Source organism: Falco rusticolus, chromosome 8, assembly GCF_015220075.1.
Source record: "Falco rusticolus isolate bFalRus1 chromosome 8, bFalRus1.pri, whole genome shotgun sequence".
NCBI lineage: Eukaryota > Metazoa > Chordata > Aves > Falconiformes > Falconidae > Falco > Falco rusticolus.
The window spans coordinates 51,048,300-51,060,540 of NC_051194.1; the positions used below are offsets into that span (position 1 = coordinate 51,048,300).

The 12,241-nt window shown below is 35.4% G+C and overlaps 1 protein-coding gene across 14 annotated transcripts in view; it reads left to right on the forward strand.

Moving 5' to 3' along the window:
• ADAM23 (ADAM metallopeptidase domain 23) overlaps positions 1-12,241 on the forward strand; it is a 75,859-nt gene that overhangs the window by 35,721 nt on the left and 27,897 nt on the right. For 13 of the 14 annotated variants that reach the window (XM_037397468.1, XM_037397467.1, XM_037397472.1 and 10 more), the window contains exons 10-16: positions 774-845; positions 2,451-2,617; positions 4,639-4,723; positions 5,526-5,616; positions 7,231-7,279; positions 9,282-9,381; positions 11,991-12,062. In XM_037397468.1, coding sequence (XP_037253365.1) covers positions 774-845; positions 2,451-2,617; positions 4,639-4,723; positions 5,526-5,616; positions 7,231-7,279; positions 9,282-9,381; positions 11,991-12,062 — 636 coding nt within the window. The remainder of the gene's footprint in view (positions 1-773; positions 846-2,450; positions 2,618-4,638; positions 4,724-5,525; positions 5,617-7,230; positions 7,280-9,281; positions 9,382-11,990; positions 12,063-12,241) is intronic. The other variant, XM_037397476.1, reaches the window with a different exon arrangement.

A 12,241-nucleotide genomic window follows, 5' to 3' on the forward strand; every position in this document is an offset into this window, starting at 1 on the left:
TGAACATATTCAGATACCATAGCAACATCTTCGGAAGATTTGAGTTGGAACAGAGGATAGTTGTGGGACAGGATGAGGAAAGACAGGAAACAATTGTAATGACATGCACAGAAATTAGGAGGCAGAACTTGCAATATGGCTTATCTAAGTCTATAGAAATGTAATGAAGAAATTGAAATTAAAACCTAAAATATTCATCTTAACTCTATCCACATTCAGACATGTATTTACTTTTACCACTCATTCCCTCTTCCTTTTTGCTTTTTGGTATCACTAATGCTACTTGTCATAAGTCTTGTGCTATAGTAGAGAAATGATGCCTTTGCAAAGAGCTGTACACAGGACAAGTGATAAATGCTTCATCTTCGTGTCTCATAGTTACAGTCATGGAACGTGGCTAGTACAGTCTGACATTTAACTCGTCAGGTTAAGCACAGTTTTAATGGGTACAACATTCTCTCAATTTTAAGCTCATGTTTATGTTCGTGTTTACCTGTAATTTTGTCTTGAACATTTGAACTCTGATTCTGAGCAGTATACTTCTTGTGGCTAAATGCTCCTTTTATAGATCTGAAAGGCTGTCTAGCATACATGGCTTCCTTTATCTTCCAGGGATTCTTGTATATGAGATACAGGGTGTGATCTGAAAAGCTTTTCGAATTTTTCTCTTACTCTTTCCTAAAATATTCATTTTCCTTTCTTGCTGTAAAAATAAAGAATTAGTAATAAATATTTAAATTCTCACTGTGTTCTACTTTTTCTTCTCCTTTTAGTTCAAAAAGCACCGTTCTTCAAATGCATACACAAACAATTTTGCGAAGTCTGTGGTAAACCTTGTAGATGCTGTAAGTATCAATGTTTCTACTGAAAACTATGTCACTGACTGTGTTAGTTTAGCACTGTATTTAAAAAGTTAATGTTAGCAAGTACCAGGATAAAAAAAGAAAGAAAAAGAGCAGCTATAAAAATTATATTTAAAAACTAATTTCCATTTCCTCTGCAGAAGAATAGCCTGAGGTGAATGTGTAAGAAACCACCAAATTATCCTTGGCATTTTCCTCAAAGCTTGCAACTGCCAGAGTTTGTCTTTGGTATGGGGGATTTCAAACTTTAAGAAGCTTTCAGTATCTGTTTCCTTCCTGTTTGCTTCAGGAATAGTTCTCTCAGCAAACACAAGTAAAGTCTTTATTGATCCACTAATTTCTGGGGTTTAACTTTATTGATTTCTCTTACGTGTCACTAATCATTTTCTATGTATGTTCTCAGTGTGTCTCCCTCAGATTGAAGCATATTAATATTATTTTTTCCTTCAGAGTTCTTGGACAAAATTGAGCTTAGCTGGTTGCTCTCTCTTGCTCTTACATTTATTGCCTTTTTTCCTAAGCTGAGTATTATACATTGAGGTTTTTATAAGGGTAATACTGCCTAGGTACAAGACTGGCATGGTAGTCAGTGCTAGTTTATTCAGTGTAAATGTCATAACTGCAGGAGGTTATTTACAATTTATGTTGTGTGGTGTAGGTGTAATTTGACAAAAGATAATAAAAGCATTTATTTCATATAGTGCCTCATGGAAGTGACCAATTAAATTGCCTTTTGTGTATTTTATGCATTAGGCAGCCAATGTATTAATTACTGACTGCTTTTAGATCATAACGAAGTATGATCAGTAAGTGTTGCTCATGTCCCATGTAAGACTTGATGGGCAGACTGTCTATTTTGGATAAGGAATGCATCTTTTGTAGATTTGCAAGTTCTGAATAATATTAGTTAATAAAATTTGGCATTTGATGACCTGAACCTGAAGAGAGAGGCAGTTTATTTCCGTATCATGCACAAAGTTAAAATGGGTATTTTAAAGCTGTTTTGTAATTATTATGTCCTGATTGTCATTTCCTTGTCTGTCACTACAGTGACATTAAAATTAATAGAAAGATTAATATTCTTACTTCTCACATTACTTGAGTAGCATGAAGTGATCATACCATAAATGAAAACCAATCGTTATGTGAATTAAATTTTGGATATATTGGAGAACTGAGAAATTATTTAATCTTGACTTAAGAATTGGCTTTGGCTATTCATTGTCTTTGAGATCTTTCTTTTCTTCTACTTTGACATCACCCAGTGTACCTTTACATTTCTTCTTCGCTGATTTTTGTACAGGTTTTCTGCAAAACTCAGTGGTGAAATTATTTGACATGAGAATTTTAAAGAAAACGGAGCAGCTCACAAAAGGAGCAGCAAGGGGTTTTTTTGTCCTCTAAAACATAAAATTTAAGTTGACCAGAATATTAACTTTTGGGTAATCCAAGGCATTACCAGCTAACTATTTCCCCATGTTTCCCTCCTGCTTTATCCCTCTTGTCCTTCCGCTTTATTTTTGCTGGCTAACTGTGCATGTTTGACCCAGTGTTCTACTCCTGTGCCTGTCCTGTCTCTGCCTTCAGATATACAAGGAACAGCTGAACACCAGGGTGGTTCTTGTTGCTGTGGAAACCTGGACAGATAGAGATCGTATTAATATTAACCCTGACCCTCTGCGGATGCTTCATGATTTCTCCAAATATCGACAGCACTACATCAAACAGCATGCTGATGCTGTGCACCTGCTCTCGTATGTACCATTATACAATGATTTAGACTATTACAGTTTTACATGCTTTTCTGTTTACTGCTTTGGTCTACCTGACTCTTCTTGCTTACTTTTTTGCCTGGTATTCACTACATCAATCATCATCTGCCTGCCTTAGGTAGGTTAATCTATTTTTTAACATGTTAGTCTATTTTTAATAGGCATAGTGTATACTGTAGTCATGTTGATATGTATCTGTAATGAAATTTGGATGTCTTTGCAACATGGAGACAGTGTCACATATTTGAAGTGTCTTCTGATGAGCCTTTGACAGCTAGTTCTGCTCATCAAGTGTGTAACGTACCGCTTTCCCAGTAAAGAGCGGGAGAGGGCAGAACTGACGGTATCACGTGTTGCCAAAAGAGCATTCCAGTTACTATATTTATTCACACATGTAGCTGCAGTGATAATTTGTTAATAGGAAGTCTCCTCCTTTAGAGGAGTAATGATTTTTTTTCTGTGACACAGTGTATTTTGAGGGGAAATTCCACTTCATCAGACACAACATCAACCTTGGGCAACAGTATCTTTTTACTTCAGGGGACTGTAAACAAAAGAGGAGGCAGAGTAGGTCCCCTGTGCAGCTTAAAGATCTAAAGCCTTCTACCAGCAGCATGGCATACTATGAGGACAGAGTGAAAAAAGTCTTCTGTGTGGTTCTCCTATTACTCAGTTTCTGCAGAGGAAGATAAAAATAGGGGATGAAGACTTTCCTTCAGCTTCTGTCATAGCTGTACTGCCTTAATACAGGCATTGCAATACAATGCTTACTGCATTTTTTGTAACATATGTAAACTGTTGATGATGATGCAGTCTTATTTACATTTATGCATGTATTGTGTCCCTTGCTGAAGAGTTTGTCAATGGGCAAACGGGCTTTTCTCAGTGGTGCACAGTGAAAGATTCCAAATACAAACTGAAATACAGAAAATTCCATTTAAACATAGGGGGGAAAAAACCCTTTCATTGTGAAGGTGGTCAGGTGCTGGAACAAGTTGCCCAGAGAGGCTGTGAAGTGCCCGTGATTTGAGATACTCAAAAGCCAATGGGACATGGCCATGCACAGCCTCTTCCACCTGAGCTTCCTTGGAGCAAGGAGGTTGAATTAGACCATTCCCTGAAGTGCCTACCAACCTCAGCCCTTACTGTGGTTGCCTATTGTAAAGCATCTAACTTCAAGCGTTTAGTATAGTTAAGCTGTCATCTGAGAGTTCTGATGCCTGTCAGAGTGTTCTGCAAAAATAAATATATACCTGTATGGAGTATCCTGTCATTAAAAAATGCAGGAAGGTACATTGATTTTGCTGTTGTAAAAAGTTTTCATTTTCAGAGATTAGGGTCATTTGTTATGCATGCCCAGGACTGTGCAGATTTATTATTATGCCTGTGAAGTTAAAATAGGTATCATTCATAATAGTTTCTAGACATTTTATAGAATAATGTATATCTTCCAGATTACATTTACTTAACTGAATTATTTGGGACTTATTAAGAATAAATGAAAGGAGGCAGAGTTAAAGAACAGTGTTGAATTACTTTCCCTTTAGGTATATTTCTCAGTCCTTTCATTTGGAGTTGAAACTAGAACTTGAATTGGTTTGGATTAAGAGTATAATAAAAAAATAATTCAACACTGATACATTTCAGTACAGAATTATTTCTTGACAGATTATAATTTGGAATATATTGTTACCTTTTAAAGGAAATAGTATCATTGTATTTTCTTAGGAATCTAGTGCTTTAGCTTTCTCTGCTTGGTTTGTTTGTGGGTTGGGACTGATTGTGAGTCTAAAAGATAAAAATAGTATTTTTGTTGAAGGTTGTATCTGATTGGTTCTTTTGATGCCGGTGTTCTGTTCACAAACTTGCAGTTGCTTTTGATGCTAGATTAGGATTAATGTGCATGCAGTGTATCATTGTGTGTGTGGAAGTGTGATCTTTCAATAAGTTCTTGGTGCCCTATGTCAATGTATTATTTTTCTTTATTTTTATTTGTTTGTAAGGAATGTGACATTTCATTACAAAAGGAGCAGCTTAAGTTACTTTGGAGGGGTTTGCTCTGTGACCAGAGGAGTAGGAGTGAATGAGGTAAATTTTTTTTCACAATTAAAGTGAAATAAAATAGAAACTGTAGATTATAACCTCACAGTTTATATGTTTCAGTATTCAGGGCTGTAAAGGTAACTTACATATTAACAAGTTAGGATTCTCAGAGCCGGCCTTCTTGTATCATTATTAAACTACTGCACACTGTGCTTTTCTTTTTTAAAAGCATTCCTCCTGTCTGCATTATTCTCTCATTATTCTCTTCATAACATCTTAAACTTGCTTTTAGTGTATTTAACAAATTTAGACCCCAAAATCTCAGACAGAAGTATTTGAAATATAGCACTGAACATCCTTCTGTGTCTTCTCACTGTAAGAGGCTTCATCTTCTGAGGTGCTGATGACATGTAATTCTTAACTGATCTTTTTTTAACATTAAAACTAGAAAAATTTGGTCCTTGTGCGTTGATGATATTATTACTGTTATCCTCAGTGCAGTGTTAAATTGATAGTGAAAATCTCATGTTTTAACATGGATTAATCATACTACATGAAACTATATTACATATATATCAAACAGCCTCCTTTCTGTAGGTTAATTAGTGGACAGGGATTCCCTCAGGTTAAAGAGACAAGATTTTTTTCCATTGCATACTTCCTCATGTTTACTTTCATTATATGCAGACAGAATCGTGATTGGCTATACAGAATTACTGAAGTAGTAGGTCTGTGGTAAGCCAGAATGAGCGGGTGTAGTGTTCATTACAATAACTTAAGTTTTTTGTTTTGCTTTGCTTTGGTTTTGTTGTTTTTGTTTTTTAATTGTGCTCCTCTTGCAATGCAGTATGGCCTCCCTTTGGCCATGGCACAGGAACTAGCACAAAGTCTTGCTCAGAACCTCGGAATACAGTGGGAGCCAGCTGCCAGGAAACCGAGTATGTACATGGACATGGAGTCTTCCTCTGTCCTCCTTAGCTAATATATAAGCTCCTCCTTTGCAGTATTTGAAACAAATACCAAACTTGCTGTGACTGTAGAACAAGAATTGTTGCTTTTGGAAATATATGCACCAAAATTTGAGTTTAACCAAAATAAGAGCTACCAGTTTAGGACTCATTTTGCAATGACCTTAGTGATGTTCTGTGTCAGGAGGTTAGATTCATAACCAACATTCAAAGGTACAATGGTAAAAACACCATTAATTTAACTGAGAACTCCTTATGTATCGTAATGAAATCTGTAAGTACTATAAAACTATCCCTGACTTCTTAAAAAAAAAATAATACCTGATACATAATGGAAGAAATGGTAAGAAACTGTAACCTAGTCCAGGGTGACATTTGCTCAATGTGTTACCTTGCTGCTTCATAGCCAGATTAGACTGATGTGGCCTTAACACATACAGTGCAAAAGTCCTTTTGGGGCTAAAGAAGATTGTTGAGTTTTTCCACTCATATCTTGTAAGCAATTTGGCTACTTTCTGTCTTTGCTGCTTCTTTTAAAATGTGAATGATTATGCTGACTTTATTTTGGAATCACTTCAGAAATCTGTGAATTGGGAAACAATGTGGAAAAGTTTAGGGAATGTTGGTTTGTAAAGCCTTGCTTTTGAATTGTGTAAACTTGCAAATTGCTAAAATATTTTCTGTATTTTTTTTATTACAGGTAAAACATAGTTCATATAATTTGGAAATCAGAACCTTTTTTTAATTGTAAGATAAAGGTTTTTAAAATGATAGCTTAGTTTCCCTACTTGGATACTCTTTATAGTGAATGATTAATGAAAGACCTGCATAGAGCAGAAATAACTATATAAATAATCTGAATATTTTCTGTGGAGAAACAATACGGTTTTGCAGTAGTAACTAGAATACAGAACCTTTCTTCTTAAGAATGCTACGTCTTTCATAGATAATTTTTATGGGTAGTTTGTAACTTCTTTTTATCAACCATAAGATGGTGACCTTTTGGTTTTATTTTATGAATTTGGTTACTGTTGATTTACATGCTATAACTGTAAGGAAACTGTAAATCCATTTTCACTCAATTGCTTTTTCTAATGAATGTTTGATTGGCTGATTCACATATTACTTTTAATAATGCTATACTAAAGGGAAAAAAACATGGCCTGTCCAGTAACAGTTCTTATTCAGGGTGTTCTGTTTTAGGTTCTCTGTTTTAGGGAGGAGGAAATGTGAATACTTCTAATTGTCAGTATCATGGGTACTGCACATACCCTTGTGCTGCCTGTTTTGAGAGCATGTAGGGAAGAACATTGCCAGCTATTTTTAGCTTCTATACTGCCTGAAACTTTGTGTTGAGTCTAAGAACATGCACATATGGTAATTTGAAAGTACCACATTTATATTAAGTATATTATTATCTCTTCAAGTCAGCGTGATTCCCTTTTAGGGCTAGAATCTGTACAGCCAAGAAACCATCTTTGTATAATTAATTAGTCGAGGTCCATTTATATAGTGAGTATGTTTATTGTAAGCATATTTATAACTGCTTTCCTTTTCTGTGGTGTTTTGGTCTTGTCTGAGAAGAGTGTGACTGCACTGAATCCTGGGGTGGTTGCATCATGGAGGAAACAGGGTATGTCATAACTATCAGTAATCAAGGGCTCTGGAATTAGTTCATAGTTTACAGTATGACATAAATATTTGTGTATTGGGTTTTGTCCATGTGTTTTAGTACTAATAAATGAAAAAACAGAAGCAGTCGGAACAACTCAAACATGCAGATCAATTATTTCAGTTTTCAGCAATTCATTCCCTTTGCCACTTACATTTTAGGAAGTTATTTATAAATCTTATATTTTGAAGTGCAGTGCAGTGTGATCACTAATGCTTTGCTGCACTTACAATGATTGAAAAGTAAAGAATGTGTATTTTTCATTAAATATATCCAGTTATGCTTTTTACATGCAGCTGGAAAAGTGTTATAATACAGTTTTCATAAGTGATATTTTCAGTTTTCCTAGATTTTAATGATTTTTCCCTGCCAATTCCTTCAGAATTCTAATTTTGAGCAATCAGAGTCTTATAAATCACTTCCTCTCAGCATTCTTTCTCACTGTGGAAGCTTGATGCCAAAAATCATGGAGAAAATTATTTATAAATACGACAGAAGGAGCTTAGTTTCTTCATGTGGTATTTGGAAATTGGTTCTTCAGCAGAATTACTGTGTGGATTTCCTGTAGACTTGTAATTGTCAGCCACCATATGAATGTAACAGAAAACTATTCAGTAAGTTTGCTTCTGACATCCAAAGTAAGGCATTGATCAGAATAGGTACTAGCTTCCTTCTTCTGGTGAACTCATCAAAGTATCAGTCTCAGATGGAAATACCAGTAGAAGAGGTCGCGGAACAAACCTTTTGTGTAGATAAGGTAACAGTAAAAAAAAGTGCCAGTCACCCAGAATCCAAAAAAGGGCTGACTAATGAAATGAGTGAATAATTAGCTGCAGTGTTAAGCCTTTTCACTTAACTCCATCAGTGCCAGAAGATATTTTTTATATGTAGAATAATTCAGTGGGGAAATGTCAGCTCATTAGCAGTGAGCTGCTAGGAAAGGAATGGAGAACCTCCTTATTATGGCGTGGTTACCCCCATATTTAATAGTGTGAATAATCCTCATTTCCAGATCTCAAATCATGGCTAGTGAAGTATCAGACAGTTTCTGTGTGAGAAATTACTAATAAAGTATGTTTTCATCGGGCTGGGAAAAGCTGGAGATGAAGAAATATGAGAGAAGTCTGTAACACCATGAACAACATAGCACATGATTACTGTTTCTTCCAGTGTAAGACCTAGGGAGACATGAAATGAGACTAGCAAGTAGGTGACAGAAAAAACAGGATGACATTGTTCTGTAATTAAGCTGTGAAACTTCTGCTATAGCACCTTGCAGATGCTAAAATGCAATAAAGATTGTTAAATAAGACAAAATAAGACCTTCTGAGAAAGTTATTGAGCTGAAAATCGTTGGAAGCTGGAAATTTTTTCTGCAAGTAGTAGTACAGTGCTCTGTTCTCTACTCTTCCCTGGGCATATTCTCGGGGCCAAAAACAGAGATGAATTTGGGTAAAGTGGATTTTTAGTCTGAACCCTATACAGCTGTTCTTATGGCTACAATTAGTTTTACTTCAAAAAATAACCTTATTAACGGGATCAGATTAATGAACAGTTTTAAAACCCTGGCATGAGATTAGGGATCTGGAATGTAATCCATCTTTTAAAGTGAAACTGTGGGGGAAACAAGCTCAAGAGGACACTGGGTTATACATGCAACTGAGAGGGTGAATAGCAGCTATTTTGATAATGTGGTTTCACCTTATTCAGAAGATTAAAAGACTACAGTTTCATATACTCTAGATCCATATGATAGAAATATAAAAATGCAATATGTTTAAAAACTTTTTCTTCTGTTCTGATATTGTTGTTTGAGAATAAGAGTGAGCTGACATACTGTTGCTCTCAGTGGTTGTAAGAAACTGGGGTTTACATTATTAAAAAAATGTTGTGATCTCTCCACCCCCTTCAGTAACTGTTGCTGTTTCAAGGCATTTGCTCAGCTAATTCTTTGCCATTTTAGGGTATACCATTCCAGGAAATTCTCCAAATGCAGCATTGCAGAATACAAAGAGTTTTTACTTCGTGGGGGAGGTGCCTGTCTTTTTAATAGGCCAACAAAGGTAATAAATAATTTCACTCACACCCATCTGCTCTCATAATCATTCAGATATCTGTGTGTGTATTTTCTTGATGTTGTTTGTAATTAGCTGACTGGTCATTCCCATAACATTTAAAAATAATCTGAAGAAGAATGCAACTTGTTTTCTATCAATTCTTCATGCTCAAATAATGACAAATATTGCAGTTGATTTGTTATAGCTAGATACATCCCCTTTCAGCCTAAATGCAATACTTACTAAGCTGGAAACAGCGCAGAGTAAATCCAGAAGTGAGGTGGTCATGCATGCTCCACATACACTCAATTTGTGGACTTTTTGCCTGAGGTTGTTAAAAAGGCCAACTACCACACTAGGAATTAGAAATCAATAGCTTACTTCATATAGACAGTAGCAGCTTGTGGTTTTTCTCAAAGTTAAATTCATTTCACTTAATTTCAGATGTACATCATTTAGCAAACTCTAATTTAGAACTGTTTCCTTGTACCATCTATTGCTTTTTTTGTCTAAAAACTTACCAAGGTCATAATTTTTTCTAAGGCAGTATTAGTATGACATCCTCCTAAAGCTGAGTAGTATAAAAATATTCCATTTGGCTCTTTTTGCAAAGTAAGATCTATCCAAAGTATTAATATTCTATTTAATCATGGTGTCAAACTTGCTGTCCTTGTAGAATTTAATACCACATGAGACTATTAGGCTGTTCTGTTTACTGTGCTGTATCCTTTGGTAGACCAGCACCTTGCACAACAATTAACTAAAAAAAATTTGCTTGTTAGAGTGTTTTCTAATCTTTTCCCAGGGTAGCAATCTTTGCTTACAGAATAAGAATGTAAGAATTTTTACAGACAAGAGTAAGTAGGGAGAAAGAACACAGCTTCATTTCTTGATTATGGTTGTCTAGCAAGGTAATGTGAACAAATTGTCAAATTGATTATACAGAATAAAAATCTGGTTTATTTCCATGAAAATGCTCCCAGGAGAATTGGTGAATTATCTTCATATGTTATCTGTGTCAATGTTTCCCAGCTTTGAAGTTAAAATACTTTGGGGGGGGGAGGCGGGGAGAAATAATCTTACAATGTTTAGTATCCTATTATTTGGAGGTTGGGAGGTAAGATAGAAAACGGTGTGTTTAATCTTTAGGTAATAAAGCATAGTTGTGTTAAGCAGTCACCATGATGTCATTTTTAATTATAATCTTTTAGTTATGCTCCCACATATATATGATGGTTCCATAGGAAATTTTGTGTGTGTTCTCTTATTTTCTTGCATTTCTCTGGTTGACCCCTTTTTGTTTTCTTATGGGCTATAGGTCAGATAACCAAGTCTGTCTGATGGAGAACTGAATTTCAGGTTTAGAATAAGATCTCTTGCTGTTTACACTGAAGCGTAGTAGTAACAGTGGCTTATAGAGGGAAAAAAAATAATTCGGTTTTCTGAATTTTGTCAACATTGCTAGTGAGGAAGAGTACATATGGGTATTGCTTTAGTGTAGTTTTGCTCCTGGCATCCAAAATTCTAGGTGCTGGTGATTGCCTGTGTGGTTTATGCAACAAAAGTACAATGTTTTATTTCTTTTTGATTAGGCATTACGATTCCTCCCTGCCCCTCCTAAAGTACCAAAGAAGAATTCCATTCACATTTATAACGAATCTGTGTTGTATTACATGTTATGTTTTATATCTTGATGATCCTCAACAGTGGTACTACCACTAAGCCCACAGAGAAAGAACGTTTACTTGCACCTTTAACCCTTATCTAACTGTAGATTTATCTGTTCTCATTTGAACTTAACTTTGAACTTTAATTTTAACCATGTTCTAGTGATGAATGTATTTGTTGCTAATATCCTAGTTAAATGGGAGATTCCTGATATTATTACGTGATTTTAAAGTAGAATTATTATATTGAAAACAGACAAGTTTTTTGTGAAATTATTTCTGTGACAAGACTGAAAAAATCTTAGATCACCTTTAATCAAAATTATGTGAAACCAGTATAGAATCTATATAATCCTGAACTGTAGAATTTATCTGTATTGTGTATATATCTGGTCCTAGGATTAACCGTTTAGCACTATCTGTGTGTGGTTGCATTATTCTAAGTTACTAATAAGGCACATAGAACTGCATTTTGGCAGTGTTTCTTGATGTTTTTTGTTTTTGTGCACAGACATGTTACACTGGAATAGACAGTAGCTAGTTACAAGAGCAAGTATGGGTACCTGGGTAGACTGACATCATATTGCTGACTGGTTTCTTAGAGGAACTGTCAAAGAAATGGGAGTCCGTAGAATAGGAATGAAGTTCAACTGTTATCCCCTTAAGTATGATTTTATTGTCTCTCTGTTTATCATAATTCTCCGAGATCAGTATTCTCCCTTCTAAAGAGTGTTAGCATTCTAATGATTTAGCTGTACATCTTCCATGTCTGAACAATTCTGGCTAGCAGCACTTGAAAAACACGCTGCCTTCCCATTTCAGTAGCACAGCATGTATTTTCTCTGGGAGAGCATGTTTCTGTAGCATTGCAGAAATGGGCTATGTGTGACAGAAAAGTCGTTTGATGCTAGTTGTATTCTTACTTGGGGGGGGCTTTTTTGCTTTCAGCTCTTTGAAACCACTGAGTGTGGAAATGGATACGTAGAAGCAGGAGAAGAATGTGATTGTGGTTTCCGAATGGCAAGTAGAGTTATATACTAGTCCACAAGTCTTTCTTGCAAAATATTTTAAGATAACCTTTCCCCTTCCCTTACCAATCACATAATTTATGGAAATGAATTTGCTTTCCTTATTGTTTGGGAACAACTTTAGTAAAAGACTGTTAAAACATTTTTTCAAGTAAGAATGAGTGCAAAACC